The sequence below is a fragment of the Aythya ferina genome (genome assembly GCF_964211825.1).
Source record: "Aythya ferina genome assembly, chromosome: 13".
Taxonomy (NCBI): domain Eukaryota; kingdom Metazoa; phylum Chordata; class Aves; order Anseriformes; family Anatidae; genus Aythya; species Aythya ferina.
The window spans coordinates 20,267,860-20,284,589 of NC_140311.1; the positions used below are offsets into that span (position 1 = coordinate 20,267,860).

General features: G+C 39.8%; 1 protein-coding gene across 4 annotated transcripts in view; it reads right to left on the reverse strand.

The window, feature by feature from the left end:
- Positions 1-16,730, reverse strand: part of GRIA3 (glutamate ionotropic receptor AMPA type subunit 3) — a 151,922-nt gene that overhangs the window by 40,618 nt on the left and 94,574 nt on the right. For all 4 annotated transcript variants that reach the window (XR_014697425.1, XR_014697426.1, XM_084534019.1 and 1 more), the window contains exons 8-11: positions 15,147-15,251; positions 13,751-13,858; positions 12,360-12,566; positions 2,114-2,490 (exon numbers count right to left, since the gene is read on the reverse strand). Coding sequence is in view for 2 of the 4 variants with exons in the window: in XM_084534019.1 (XP_084390145.1) it covers positions 2,114-2,490; positions 12,360-12,566; positions 13,751-13,858; positions 15,147-15,251 (797 nt within the window). In the remaining 2 variants the exon portion in view is untranslated. The remainder of the gene's footprint in view (positions 1-2,113; positions 2,491-12,359; positions 12,567-13,750; positions 13,859-15,146; positions 15,252-16,730) is intronic.

Sequence of the window (16,730 nt, forward strand, 5' to 3'; positions counted from 1 at the left end):
CCTCTCTCTCTCTCTCTCTCTCTCTCTCTGTGTCTTTCCTGTAGCAATGCACATAACTGCCTGGAATCTGTTATCATGAAAGATAACAAAACAGCCAGATAGTATCTTCTAATGAGGGCCATGAATTAATATTGACCTAACAGCTTCTGATGGACAGATAAAATAAATAGGTTTACTGCTCTCTCTGTTTTTTGTAGGTATTTCCAAGGCACTTATCATAGTAATATTGAAAAAAAATAGAGTATGTTCCACTCGTTATATAATGTTATATATGGCTGAGCATGTCAGAGTCACACGAGAGATTAACAAAAATCCTATGCACTGCTATTTGCTGTCAATAAACAGACCTAGCAGAAACTGTATAATGCCTACAGCTTTCCATGTGATGTCCCAGTGCTTATTTCCCGGTCCTTTATATTAGGCACACACATGGTCAACAGCAATTTAAATGTTATAACTACCCATTACTTTTAACAGCAAGCAAAGTTTCATTACAGAATTTGGGAATAAAGCAGAGATTGAGCATATAAACAGGAGAAGGAGGCTGGCAGCTGTAGCAGGACAGTGAGACAGCACACTGAAACACTGAGAACTGTGATGTGGGGTCATAACCAGGCAAAAATATCACATGTATGTTTTATATGGGAGGTATATGCAGCTGTCAGCTACATATGGTATCTACCTGCTGCTATCAAGACTTCTAAAACATATGAATTATGTGCATCAAATAATGACAGGCATCTATCTGCCAGCATCTCTGAAAATCCTGGACCTCACTGCAGTCATTAGCAGATTTGAATGTGCAATGACTGTGAGCTTAAAGGATCGTTATTAGATTACGACAGGCAAGATCATGATCCTTTCCATGAAACTTCCTTCCATAAGGTTTTGTCACTTTTTTCACTCTTAGACCAGGAAAACCCGTTAACTTTTGAATAATATAAGTCTTGCAAAAGGCACACAAATATGGAAATTACTAAGGTGTATTTTGAATATAAGTGCTTAGTCAGAAAATATCTGTCTCTCTTGACTTAATTAGCAACCTTGTTAAAGGGAAAAACTGCATCCTGTTTGTACTAAACAGGCATTTTAATAATTAAAATAGCTGTAAACTGGATTTTAAAATATTTTCATACAAAATATAATTACTGTTCTATCACTAAGAAACTAGATAATTTTACCGCTTACCACAGGCACATCACTGAAGTATTTTAACAGTGTATAGGTGGGAACGTAATATATGTATTACTAAAAAATATTTGAGGTATGCATTGTTCAAATAGAGAGAACTTCACTATTCTCTGGTGGTTTTCAAAATGCTTCTTTGAAAAAGAAATGCAATTCTACAATGGTTAATAGCAGTGCTCGCTGTTAAAACAGAACTAATACCAAGCACATTTTACTAAAGCCTTATTCAGAAAGACTGCCTTCTTGAATGAAAAAAAAATCTTTATGGAAACCAGCAATGCTTATTAGACCATATTGACTATGAACACAGGGAAAATGCATTAGGCCAGATATAAATAACAATACACACACAGGATACACACCATAACTACTAGAGGAGCACACATGGAGACTTAAACATATAAAACATGGTAGTAAGCAAATTACTAATAGATGAAAAGATAGTTCAAGAACAAAATTAGAGAAATGAAGGACAAAAAAAGCAGGCAAAAATAGCAGAAGCCATGGCAGGAGTGAAGGTGTTTTAAAGTGCTGTTGCATGTGGCTTTTAAAAAATAAATAATTCAGATTTTGCAAAGCATAATATGTTATATGCACCAAGGAGATGACCGTAAAATGAGATATGCAGCAAAAACACGGTAGCCCTCCAAGCATTGCTGAAAACAGAAAACCCCATGCATTTTACAGCCTCAACATGGTGTATATAAGTTTGGCAGAAATGCATAAGTGGCATTATAAGGCAATGACACTCACTTTTGAGGTGAATGTTAGCAAACACTGGATTGATGATGAAGCTTAGCATTGAATGGGATGTCAAAACAAAAATTTGCAATTGAAAAGAAAATTGAAAACATAACATATATGCACCATGGCATCAAAAATGACCATAAAATGCAAAAAGGTAATGGAATGGTATGGAACAAACCTTGGAGAAATATCGCATCCTTGCTGCATAAAGGCACCCAGGGAAAACCAAAGGCTATTAAATATTCCAAACTCATTTGGAGGGTCAGGAGGATTCTGAGGGTCACGTGGCTCTTCAGTGCTGTCTTCCAAGTGCCATTCATAAGGGCTGAATCTGCTGACTAGGAAAAGAACTACGCTGACGCCAATGTAAGCAAAGACTATACACATCCAAATTTCGTAAGCCAAAGGATCCAGGAAAGAGAATACACCCGGTTTAGATTTCTGAGGCTTCTTGATCATGATGGAGATTCCCAGGCTCATAAAGGGCTTGGAAAAGTCTATGACTTCTTCTCGCACCAATGTTATAGTGAGGGGGGCAACAGCTATATCTGCTCTCTGAAAGGGGAAAACAAAGCCAAATTAGTTACTGAACAGTTGCAACATGACCACAATCTAGAGTCTGAGGTTAATGAATCAGATGATGAATTACAAGAATGAGTAGGAAACATTATTTGCAGCCCATTTTGCAGTCATTGAAGTTGTTTTAGGACTACATGGACAGAAAATTTTTAACAAGAAAAAATGTCTGTGCAAGGCCTTCAAGACAGAGGGAGATATATACCAACATGTATTTATGTTTCTGTTAAGTCAATGGATAAATAAATGTTACTTTCATTGGACCATTAAACTACAACTAAAGCTATATTTTCCGGGATAACATATAAAGTCAATATAACTTGCATATAGAATGTCATTTCAAGTCCAGATCAGTAATGAACTGTATTTAACATACAAATGTACTTAAATAGTAGGAAAAAACAAACAAACAAACAAACAAAAACAAAAAAACACAAACAAAACACAATGAAACAACAAATGATTGTGTTTGGTGTTTCAAGTTCAGGTGGATTACTGATGGCTTTTAAATCTCCTTTTTAGTCATTAAAAAGTTGTTTGACATTGTCAATTTTTAATTCCAGGAAGGGGAGTCATTAGGGGAGAAGGGGAATAATTCTAGGCCTAGTTTGTGAGCATGCCCTTTTCCCTTTTACATGGGTTTATCCTTGTATGCCTGATAGACACAGTGTGATGGCATGTGCTTGCTTCTTGACTCCTGCATCATTTTGTAGTAATACCCTGTATCCATCCATCTGTCTTGAGGACATGGGGCAAATTATGGGTTTGTTATATCTGGATGTTCTCTTTTTCATTCTTAAAGCAAGTTCTTACTCCCTTACTGATTAGTCCAGGGTCCTTAAAAGGAACCTGAGAGAAGTGATTAGTCATTGAATTTCAGCTGGATTTGGGCACTACCCCTTATATATTACTCTGGAACTCCACTGCAATAAGGGATAGATGATGGAAGAATAGTGGGCTGATAGGACCAGGCAGTTCATCCTTTCTGAGGTCACTGAAGAGCAGTAATACAGATCTGTGAGTCCATGAGAAGTAAATAGCCTGGATTATCTGAGCAAAATGCGAAATAGTAGTTTTGAGTATAATCTATGCCATTTTATTATACAAAACCTCAACTCTATAGATCTGTAACATAGACCATTCTCTGAGGATGGGTCATATGGAAGCACAATCTCATCTCATTGCATCTACCATTCACCAGTGTGTCAGTATTTGCAATGAGGCAATACCTGGAACCCCTTCCTTTCAATCCTTACATCTCTGCTGGATTCCGAGGGAGGGTAAGAATGAGAAGTAAACAAAAAAATAAAAAAAAATGCTTAGTTACTTGATTAGAAATAGCATTCCAGAATAGATTTTCAACATATTTAATTTTAATTGTATTTTGGTACCAGAAGGAGTCAAGTCATAACCTGATAACCTAACCTTGATTCAGCAAAGTACTCAAGCTGATGTCAGCAATTAGAGGGGACTAGTTGTTGTTTTTTTTTTTTTTTTAAATTAAAAAAAGTCTTTTTGCACATTAAGAAAATGGTTTAATTATTCTGACTCTACATACCTATGTACTTTTTTTTTTTTTTTTGTAATTTTCTGCCTCTTTTAAGCAGCCTATAATTATTTGTGATATTTGTCCTTTTCAAGATGGCCTTTCATTCATAATTAAGAATTTCATAAAGAAAAAGTGATTCTTAGGGAAAGTTTAACTTAGCAGTAACCAAGCCATTGTGCACCTTTCAAATCAGTGTTCTATATCTAACTAGTAAGTATGTATCTGACAGAAAAATAGAAGTAGAAGTTTGAATAAAAGTGAAACATTAAGGAAATGTCAAGAAGTGATGAAAATCTTTGCCATAAAATAATTGAATATGCCTTTATGTAAATCTGATGGTGATGTTTGTGACTTTCAATAATAACTGATTTTCTGATCTTCCTACTTTTTTTGTTTGTTTGCTTATTTATTTATTTGTTTGTGTAAGTTGTGTAAGCAGCAATGGCAAGGGCTTCTTGGAAAGTTAACCTCAGCCTCACCACCCTGTACCAGATGGTGTCACAGAGTCCCTGGGCAGTCATGCCCAAGGCACCTTCTCAATGCCGTAAGGCTGGGGCTGACAGCAGCCCTGCCTGCCTTCTCCATCTGCACACAACCTCCAGACTTGCTTCAGCCTCTCAGGAATGTCTCCTAACAGTTTGCACTTGTGTGTACAACCAAGAGGTTTGGAATAATTTCACTGCTTGGAATAATCAAATGAATCATGTCTGTGTACTGTTTTCCATTTGGAAAACACAGCCCATGGTGTACATCACTACAGCCCCCCTCAGCACCTTTAGACATTCATGCATGCTGGGACACTGCCTTTCCCCTTGAGTGAATGTTTTCCTCGAAGAGAAAACCCTCCAAATGATCATGCTGCAAAAATCTAGTTTAACACAGAATGCATCTAGAGACTGAAAGTACTGGTTGCTGTTGAATGGCTGGGTGTTTACTGGCTTTGCAGATGAACATGTTAATTGTCCAAGTATTAGGGAGACTTGGGGGCACATGGGTAGAGTGTGGTAAAGGGACTGGATGGTTCTGGAAGTTGCTCACTGATGAATTCCTCCCAAATGTGTATTTGTCTTTTAGGCACTGCTTATTGAACTACTATTAAATGTTAAACGCATGCAGTCATAGGTATGAGATGCACACAGAACATCAGTTCTAAATGTAGAGTCCACTGCTGGCTGGAAGACTAAGCACTTTGACCATGGCTACTGTGTTTCATGTTGAACTAATGAGGTACTTATAAATTAATCCCTATTAGAGCAAGCTGAATGAATCAGGACACCTGCAGAGACTTGGCAATGACTCCACAAGAAGTGGAGCTGAGGTGGGAGGTGGGAGCCTCACCACCTGTCCTTGTGCACATGGACAGCCAGGTTGTCGAGGCAGGAAGAGGCTGGATCAGCTATAAGCATGTTTATTTTTTGTAGCATTTTCCTGGACTTGGAGAAATTTAATTCTCCCAAAGTAATATTTTAATTGCCAAAGTGGAGCTCTTCCTAAGTGCTGATGCAGCATGCAATAAAGCCTGTATCTCCTTCATGAGCAGCTGAGCTCATGTGGGATGTTTCTGTGGGGTCTTTCAGAGGATGAAGCTGATGCTCTGTTTAGCACTGACAAATTAGTTTTTAAATGCCCAATTGTTACCATGTTCTCATTTGTATCATGCATGCATTGTAAATGATTTTGTGTTTTAATATTACTAGGGATAGAAACATTTATTTTTCTGAAACACTTCAGTCTTCCTGCTTTCCTACCATATTTGATGGGACTTCTACATATTGGGAACACCAAGAAACATCCTCATGTCTTAAATGAATATGCTGGCAATTGTTTCAGCAAAGGGAACAAGATGAAAATGAAATTAATTCAGACATAGGGTCTCAGGAAACCATCAACAACATGGGCTCTGAAAGTGGCCCAGCAAAAATCCAGTACTTGAGCCCCATTCCCCACCACCTCCTTGAGTGTTAGTTACACTGGAGAGGTTAAAATCAGACCACTCTTTGCTTATTTATTTAGATATATAATATTTGAAATGGAGAGAGCTTATGAAGAGCTCTAAGCACCCTAACAGATCATTAATAATTGCAGCATGGTTGTGAATCTCTTTCCTTGTTATGGCTGCAGATAAGCTGAACCCGTAAAAATTGAACTAGATTAAAAAAAAAATAATTGCACAACACAACCACAAACATGCCCTTCCCTGTGCAGAGGTGGAGGGGGGGGCAGTTAAGAACCTCAACAACTAAGCTTTACTAATCACTCATGACTAATGGTGTTTCAAACATCATATTCACTACATTTAAGCCGGGAGAGAAATGCCATGGATTCCTCTGAGGCTCGTTCTCTCTCTGCCTACCAGTGTAGGAAGACGGATTTAGGGAGGACATGCAGCACAGAGGCACTGCCCACTCTGTTCAAAGCTGACCCCAGGGGGCTGCAAATCTCAAGACTCTTAAGAGGAGGGAAAAAGAAAAAAAAAAAGTAAATGGAAATATCCCTCTGCGTGGAGAAAGAAAAATGATAAGACGTTCCACCTCTGTAATCCAAAAGGAGGGATGGAATTCTTCTGCTTACAGACCTAAAGATGAGCCTTACTATCTTTAAAGACATGCACTAGAGGTAGCAAGAGATACCAGCTAGGCTCCTGCCAGTACGTGTTTTCTGGTTGCTCATGTCTGCAGGGCTGAAGAATTTCTTTGCTAGTGCATCACTTTTCAAGAAGTGGGTCTGGGCTATGGTCATTCTGCAAGAGGTTTGTGCTACAGGGTGCCCCCCAGCATGCACCTATGTTCAGACTGAAGCAGAGGGACACCATGCCAGGTGCTGACTGCCCGATTTCCATCAGGCACCCCAAAAGTGAATGCAGGCACACAGTGGCATCAAAGAGACCATGTTGGGGTGACAACTGACTCTGAGCAGTGTATGACTCATTTGGGCACTAAGGTCTTCAGGTGCCAGGACAGGGTGTCAGACAGAGCAACACATCACCTGCAGTGCCTGCCGGTAAAAGCTACCTTGAGAATGTAGTCCACTATACCCAGGGATATCAGGGTGTGTTGAGGGACCAGGTCATGAGGATCCTGTGCTTTTAACACTTATTTACAAACAACAGGTGAAATTGGAGCAGCAACAAGCCACATTGAAGTATTACTGTGTATTAGCTGGGTAACATAAAAAATGATTATGGTATTAAAACTGCAGTTGGCCTCATCTGCTGTTAAGTACTTTCCATGTCCAAAGGATGCCCACAGTTCCTCCCAAGATACTACTGTTGTTTTTGGCAAATGGAAAAAAGCAGCACACATCTGCTTTTTCATCTCACGCCTCCCTCTCGGGGTGCACGGTGGCTGAACCCTGGTAGCGCCACTGGTGTGACACCTCCTAGTGCCTTTCAGTGTTTGTACCTGGCCTTTGCTACTGCCTATAGAATATGAATAGAAATAGAAATAGAAATAGAAATAGAAATAGAAATAGAAATAGAAATAGAAATAGAAATAGAAATAGAAATAGAAATAGAAATAGAAATAGGAATAGGAATAGAAATGTTTTTTTTTGCAGAGTTACATTGTTTAGAAGGAGGGAATGTGGTACTGAGATATGCTTACAGTGATAAGAAAGTTTAGCAGGCGACCTTGTAAAATGCAGACAATCAGACTCCTTAGGACAATTAGGTGAAAATCATGGTGTCAAGTCAAGTCAGATAAGTGAAGAAACATTACCACTTCAAGCAGTAAAAATGTCAAAAGAAATTTGAAATTTAACAGGCTGGCGACTGAAGGCCATGCATTGTTTGTGAAGCATCAGATAGATTGTGAACCTGGATTACCCACTCAGTGGGGAAACAGGGGAGGGTCCTGCCATCAAAAGGTATATAAACTGTGTTTTGGAACTAGTAGATGCGCTCTCTCCTGCTTGTGGGGCGCCCGCCATTGCAATCGTGAATAAATTACTACTTCACTGAGATCCTCGCCTGAGCCTAAGTTATTGGCTACGGAGTGTTTCTCACAGCCTGAACCAGCGGCAAGGGGTGAGTGGAGGGCTTCTCCTGCCTGCTGTGCAGGGAATGCTGCCATTGACTGAGAGCATGAGGGAATGTTTTTGAATTAGTCTTCCTCTCAGCTGCTACTCAAAAGCTGTCCACGTGGTCTTTTTGCTTCTGCTTTGAGGGCTGTGGCGGCTGGTCAGCCCGTTCAGGGCAGGGATATGTGTACGTGGTCTCACTCGGACTGACTGTGGAGGCTGCGCACAGCTGGGGGACTGCCTTCCCTTTACACCCCTGCTTTGTTCCTTCACAGTGTTTTACAAATTCTGAGGTTTTTATAAAGGCTTTTTTGTACCTGAGGAGAGTTTTAAAGGCTGTAAGGTCCGTCTGCTCTTCCCACTCCCAAAGCACTTGTAGTTACAATTAAGATACGTGTTAAACCTACTGCCAATTAGCCTCAGCAATGTGAAAAGCATCAGGCCCGGGGAGGGAAGCCTTTCCCTGGCTGCACACTGAAGGAAGAGCAACAGCATAGTTTGAGAGGGGAAGAAGCAATAAAAGTCTGCACAGGAGAGCAGCCCATTGTCTGGAGCACAGCAGCGGCAGGCACAAAGTTCCATGCATGCCTCTGCCTGCTCCTCAGTGCTGGAGGCACGCAGGTCGTTAGCGGGTGGATCACGGAAGGGGAGTGCTTGCCATGCTGCTGAGGTTTAAATAGCAATTCACTCGTGCAAACTGAGGAGAGTTTAACTGCTTTAACTACACAGAACGCAAGTCTCTGTCTGATCAGTCCCCAGTCCTTGGGTGAGCTGCACTGTTGTTGTGTTGTTGATGTGTTGTTGTGCTGTTGTTGTGTTGTTGATGTGTTGCATCAGTATGGGCTGGCTTCCCTATTTCATCTCAGGATATTAGAAGGAGCATAAATCAATTTATGTATTAATAACATGGCTATTTAGCTTCCTCAACATGTGTGCACCTTAAATCTTAATGGGGAATATGGCTCGTGTAAGGCTTGCAAGCAGTGAGAAAAAGTGGCACCCTGGTTATGCAGAAGTGTGAGCTTGGTGATGACAGCAACAAGGAACCACTTTTCACCAGGAAAGTCTAAAACAAAAGATATTACTGATCTGGAAACAGAAGTATTTGATAAACTTATTCTGATATTTCTAAGTCTCAGTTAAGAATGAAAAATACTCTTCTAAATAGAAATGTGCAGGAAAAAGCTCTAACTACTTGCTTTGTTACTGTTAAAAGTTTCCACTGTGTTTTAGAAATTTCTCTGAGTTTGAAATCTCTCTTAGTTTTTGCAGTGTCCAGAGGCTGTGAGGACCTGGCTGCACTGCATCCTACAGGAAGCAAGAGTGATAGTAGCAAAGAACTGGCACACACTAAATGTTAATTACAGTTAATGAGGGTTTTGGCACTGAAATGTCACGCCATTCACATCCTGTGACTGTGCTAAGAGTAGTTTTAGATAAGTGTTGTGTGCATGGGGCTATGCAAAAAAGGGCACAGCATTAAAAAGAAATTGGTAAGACTTCCCAGCAGCACCAGGTGGTGGTTACAAGCTTGTTGGGCCAGGAATATGCTGCATTTAACATAGGAAACACTTGAGACAAATGCAATCTAGAAGATTGTGTTTGCTGCCACAGCTCGGTTCAGCTGCTGGATAACTGGTACCAAAACCAATCAGGCCCCTTTTATTCCCCCACGTCTGTCTTCCACACATGCTAATAAAGGCATTTAATCTCCCTCTTGTCTTCCCAAAATGGAATCCGAAGGAGCCAAATATGACAGTCATTTTGCAGACAAGGCTCACAGGGGCATTAGGGGAAATGTACAGTTTTCATTTCCTAATAGAGTTTTGAGCCCCTGAGAGATAAAGTAAAGTCAGAACATGAATGAAGCACTGGTTCCAAATAATTACCACTTCTAGAGCATTTTTCATCTTCAAAGGGCTTTGTGCACATCCTTGTGAGTTGTGTACATAGCCCCCTCTCAACAGCTGGAGAAAGAGGCAATGGTGTTGGCAAACAGGGCTGGGGAGTTCTGTGCTGAGTTCAGGGGCTGTTCCCCTGCTTACAGAAAGCCGGGTGGATCTCTGCACAGCTCAGCAGGATGGGGAGCTAGCTCAGCAGTGCCAAGCTGCAAGCATTAACCTGGGCTTCCACTCAAACCTTGAGGGATGCATCTGACCTTTGAATAATTGAGCCTGCAGTTAAGAGGCAGGGTAAACAAGCTCACAGTGTGCAGAGAGGAGCTGTTGGAGGCCAGGGAGGGAAACGTTCCTCAATTTTTCATTAATGAGAAAACACAGATGAAAACTCTGGGACAGGATACAAAAGAACAGACCTTTTTTTTGTGGGGAAAAATGACAACGGCAGGGGTGTTTCAAGGTATGGCGGATGGTGCCCTGAGGCGGTACTTTGCTGGTGTGGAAAGGTTACAATTGTGGCTGGGTTGAGAAGTGGCTCGGGCTCAATCTGATGCTATGGAGGCAGAGATTCCTGAGTGAGGCTCATCCCAAGTGGCTGTAGAAAAGGCAGCTGCTACCAACCTGCTTATCCAAGCAAAGACTGGGCTGAAATAGGAATATGGCTCAGGTCTGCGAGCCCTTAATACAGATGGATCCTGCATCATTCAGCAGCTGCACAGCCTAGTCTTACTTGGCTCACGTCATGGAGGCAGTGGCCTGTATCACACCTTTCCTCCTCTGGCATAGATGGTCCCTGTGCCCTGGCTGTTAGTAGTAATTTCATATTCCCTTTGTTAATTTCTATTTAATTTATTTTTTGGCATATGATATGACTTTTCTTTTAAGTGAATAAACTGTTTCCTTGCTTGTCACTTGCAAATATATCAAAAGGACCCAATTACAGCTAATACCCTTGATATTGCTTGAACTACACACTGGAAAACTGAGGATTTATGTTTTCATTGCAATGCAATCATGCTCGAAACTAAACTAAACATTCCCTTCAGAAGTTCTCAACAGACTTGTGTTCTCTAAGAGAGGTAACACTTTTCCCAAATCACAGAACTGAGGCACTGGATGTTCAAAAAACTTTCATAATGTCAAACCTCAATGCAACAGGAAAGTGAAGATACAAACCAGGGTTCCAGACCCCTGTTTAATTTCATCAGGAGATTTCCCTCCCTACCCTTAGCACAACACCACAAAACCATTGTTGCTTGTATAAAATCTTTTGAAATTGAATAGGCTACAGAGTATATAATAAGGGATTAGGACTGACTGTTCCAGAGGAGAAAAAAAAAACTGTTTGGAAATCCAGCAACTACTTTTAAAAAAGACTGATTTGAAAAGAGTTATCCCACCACACATTTTGCAAGAGATGATGATAAGATGTTATCACAGAGGAATTTTGAGGTGACTTTTAGAAACTACACTCAGCAAGGGAACAAAAGGAGGCAATGGAAACATCACTTCTGCTCAGATATTCTTAATAAAGGAAAGCTTGTTAAAAATAAACTGTAAAGTTTGGGCGGAATCACAAATCACCTCAGTAGCATTTGTGGGGAAAAAAAAAAAAGCAAAGATGACATATCAGCTTGTAAAGTCTTTTCTGCAAAGCCAGCTTTCTCCCCCTTCCATCTGGTTTATTGTATCAGCAGTCCAAAATTCACATTTCCAAAGAAGTTTCTAAAATGGCAATTCTGGACTGTTTTTGCTGTTTTTGTTCTTACTAAAGAAAGCAATGTACACCTGATATAGAAATATAAAGAGGAATGTAATGATTTAGACTTTTTTTTTTTTTTTTTTTTGTCTGACAGTTCATTTTAAAAGACAAATCCAGGGTTTAAAGAGAAAAAGTTGTGGGTGATTTCAGCCCTGCATTGCTTCCTATCCTGAAAAGCATGCATGGGGCTAACTGAGCCTTTAGTCAAGCACAATCTGACATCAGTGATCCGGGGAGGCTCAACATCATAGGATCAGACCTTTAATAGCAGGGGCAACCCTCAACACTTACAGGACTGAGAGAGAAAAAGGAGGCATTGCAACTAAAAAAGCAGCACATGAAGGGAAAACTGGAAAATCTGATGTACATAAGGAATTTGAATTTTTCCCAGTGCTACTTCTCAACATTTTGTGGATTCTGGTTTGGAGAACAGTGACAAAATGTGACACTTTCCTACAAAGAAATGGTTAGAAAAACTGTGCTATAAAAACAGTATTACAAAGAAATACCTATAATTTTAAATGTGGTATTCAAACAGACGATCTTTATTTTGCAGTTTATTAACTTTGAGCATAACATTTTATAATAGAGAACATGAAAATGAAGGTTAAGAGAAACTTACCCCATAGACCAGTTCACCCACCATGCCATTCCATATCTTAGTCTCAGGGTCCCTAGCTCCATATTTCCCATCTCCAACAATTGACAGTTTGTATTTTATTCCAACATGTTTTGCTATTTCAGAAGCTAAGTCTACACAATATCCTTCATATCTTTCATTCCCTTCTAGTTGTTCATGGTTTTTCTTATACATTACATATGGTGATTCCTTTGAAACAAAAGATCAAAAGTCTATGAATTAAAATGCAACTTTAAAACACATAAAACGAGAGCTGTTATTATCCTTACTTTATACTACTGGTAAGCATTTACAGTATTTCTTTACTTTGGTACAGAGATCAGGAAGACAGACTTTTGTAGGCTGAAAATCTTTGGCATGGTCCTACAGTCACACATACTACAGGTTTTATTCCTACTATGGACCCATTGAAGACAACAGGACTATTCAACTTTAACAGTTACATTATTGTTTGTAAGATTAGGCCTAATTTTTACGTTATTAGACAGTCGACTGGCATCACTGCAGTAATAATTCTGTTTTTAGTGTTTAAAGAACTGACATACCCAACACCTGCAGCATCAAAATAATTTTCTAAGGCCCCCATGGCGTAGAAAGGGGCACTGATGGGGATATTTTCAAAGCAGCCTAAGATAAGCTAGGCTAAAATCCTTGGCAGTGATTTTTGTCACTAAATTCCCTTAGCCTTCTTAGAAAATTCTGGCTGAAATGCTGATTATATCTCACTAAATTCATAGGAGCATAAAATACAGTGCTTCAGGAAATAGCAAAAATCAGCTCATGCTTAATAGAATTGTAACAGGCATAAAAGTCACAAATAATGCTGCACAGAGCACATTTGGTAGAGGCACTGGGTCTGACACAGGTGCTGCTGTTTATGAGACACAGGAAGAGCATTACTCCTTTGGAAGTGCATGGGTATAGATAGCTTTACTCCCAGTGCTAGAGCATTTCCTGTTTTCTACAGGCTTCCTTGTGCCACCCTTCCTCAGCCCACAGGGGTTGAGTTTACAAAAGCAGTACCTGAGTGAGGTGTACAAGATGTGACCTTAGAGCAGGGAGGCAAGACCCTGCAATAATCATTTACATACAGGCATAACTTCACTTATGTGAGGCGTTTGACTGAGTTCAAGTGTCTGAGAAGCAGAGAAGCACACTGCTGAGCTCAGTGGGACTCCTCTAAGTAAAGTTACTGATACGCATAGAAGCTTACACTGTCAAGCCCTCAGCACGTATCTCGAAGATACCAAACTTTTCAGTCACTTGAAGTCATTTAGCACTCAACATTTGCCTCTTGATGAGGTGTCTAACACATCTCAGGAGCCATGCATCTTATTTCCTAAACACAAACACACTAAGAACATGAAACTTACCAAGATGGTAGTGACTACTATAGTTCTGTTCTCCACGGATGAAGTGTCATTAGAGGGCAGCTGATCTAATGCTGGCACAAATCTTTCATATTCATTCCAATAACCAGCCTATAAAAAGGGAGATTGTTAATCTCATTACATATTTTTACAAGGACTCTGGTGCATTAATTTATAACAAGAACTGTCAAAATATATGATTTTGTAAAATTTATGCAGGGCTACATGAGCTTTAATAAATACAAGCTGAATCTAAGTGAAAATACATATTAAATTCTCACTATCTATGTTCACATTGTTATGGTGCCTGTAAAATAAGTTCCTCTCTATCCACAGCATAAGGATTAACTATAAATGGGAAAATAAACTCCATAGCACTTTGAGTAAAATTATTTGATTTCGAAACATTTATCCATATTCTGCTGCAGTTCAGACAGTGCATACAGTACCTGTAGATGCGTCTGAACTAACTTTCGAGTAGATGCACAGCCACTGTTAGCAATGCAGGCACAGTAGCTTAATCTTCGAGGTGGGTTACAAAACCCTTGGTGAGTGTGAGGTGACTATTTGTCATCTGACTTGTGCTGACCTTCATAGTGCTGTGGCTACGTTGCTATGCTATTACACCATTTTTTATATTTCTGCACAATATAGCAGTAACACTTATGTCTGCGCTGTAAACCTTGCTGAATGGCTGGGCCATGTCCAGAGGTATTTTGTTATCAAGTATGTGCAGAATTGATTAAGGAGTCACACTGGTGACTAAACAGGTTAGGTACCTATCATCAGGTGTCTATCATCAGGACTTTTCTGTCTCATACACTCAGACTCATCTCTTGATACTCCTGAGAGCTTGCCTATCTAATTATTTTTGAAAACTTGCCCTAAATTGCTTTTATAACAGGGACCTAGCCAATCACACCACTTAGGATCTATACTTTATTTAGGAGACAAGAACAAGTAGTGACAATCCTAATTAAAACTCAAATTATTTTCTATTAATTTCAGAAGGTTTCTAAAATACACTTACTCTGTCTTCCCTATTGCTCTGATGCCTCTTATGGAGAGGAAGGGGAAGATGGAGAGGAGTTTACGAGATTGGGCTGAGCACAGGGACATGACAACACGTAGCATGCTCAGCAGTGGAAAAGCTCCACGTGGCTTCTAATGGAAGAAGTGGGGCTGGAAGTTGAAATGGAAACCTATGAAGATATTAAGCAGGATGAGTGATTTGGTTCAGGAACAAAATAGAACAAGGTTCCTGGAGGACAGCAAGAAGGTAGGGATTCCTCTGGGTCCTTTTTTTTACAGAGGCTGCATAGTATTTTTGAGTTCCATTAGTTTGTTGGAATAAATATTTCTGAAGGTATGGAATTTAAATGCCTATCATGAAACTCACCTTCCTTGATCCAGCAGCCTTCATTTCATACACATCAATTGTGTAATTTGTTCTCCGCCCATAGGTGTCGAACTGGATGTTCCCTGTCATTCCTTGAACCTGCACCTTAAGGCAATAAACAGAAAAAATCAACCAGCAAAACACTTTAATAACAGAATCACTATTTTTTTTTCCTCTGTTACATTTTACAGGAACTCACTAGCTCTAGCACAATTTTTATCTATATGAGAGACGTGTAGCAGTTCTGACACAGCCAGTGGTATTCTTTGTAATAAAAAAGCCCCAATTCTCTCAGTTTCAGCTGTACATATTCTTTGTTAGTTAGTACTCAGTTGGTGACTCACTACTGCAGAGTGAGCTGCACTGAAGTGTAAGTGAAATTATCCCTGCATGTATGTTAAATGTAAGAAAGACTGGTTCTGCCATGCTTAGTCCCACTGGGTTTGCTGATATAGAATGGAGTAGCAGTGATGCACCTGAAACAACTCAATGCCATTAAACCCCTCACAGTATGGCATAGAGTGATTTGTGATATGGGCCAGACTCTCGTATCGTTGCTCATTCTGGGAAGTGCTTTATTTTAAGATCAGTCCCAGTGCAGGAGAAAGGAATGAATGTCTTCTCTGAATGAACACAGACAATTGTCTCTACTGCTTATGGAGCTTTGGTCTCAATCTGGATGGATGGGTATATAGATGGTAAGTCATTATCATTACCTAGTCACATGAATCATTTTAAGGGGAAGTATGAAATACTTTGTTTCAAAGAAAATAATCTTTCTTATTTCCCAGTATGAAAGGGTAAGATATTTATATTTATCCCTTATCAACACTGACAAGCTGTCATCTTAGGCAAAGGGGTAACAGTCTGAAACTGCAGTAGGGGTAAATTATCTTTAATATTCAGCAAAATGCTGTAGAAGCTACAGAATGACTAATGGAAAATTGGTCAAAGGGAAACTCTGAAATCATGGTCCCTGGAGATGTTCAGGGCTGGTTACTGATCTGCTAATTATGGTTAAGAGATGGTGCAATCAAATTTGTAATGATGGATAGGGATGGACTCCCTAAAACAGTCAAAATTCCTTGGACCCCAAATTATCCAGTGAGACAAATTAAGAATGACATTTAAGTAGTGTAGTAGTGTATTTTTTTAAAATTATTAGTAGTAAGTGGATCTGAACCCTTTGTAAAACAGTTTATGATTTCAAGAGTCTGGAAGAATATGTAAGTTATTCCCATCTCCAAAAACCTAAAGATGTGCAAGGGACTTTGAAAGCCAAATCTGTCCCTAAAAAGGTTTTATCAACTGTGGACTGAGTAAATGCATTTGCAGGGTTGCTGACATATAATTTGCGGCCAGATTGGAGTTGCTGTGCCTGCTTTTGGCATTTGCTGGAAGCTGTCTTGCTACCTTAATACAACAATGACTATATGTCTCAGCAGAGCTTGTTAGGTCAGGTTCATCCTGGTGTGTATTGAGACATGAGCACTGTGCATTTGACACCTTTTGACTTCATACTTAATTTATTTCTCTCTTTGGTGGGAAAATGCAGCTCTTTTCAAGACGCTTTTCAATGTCTCA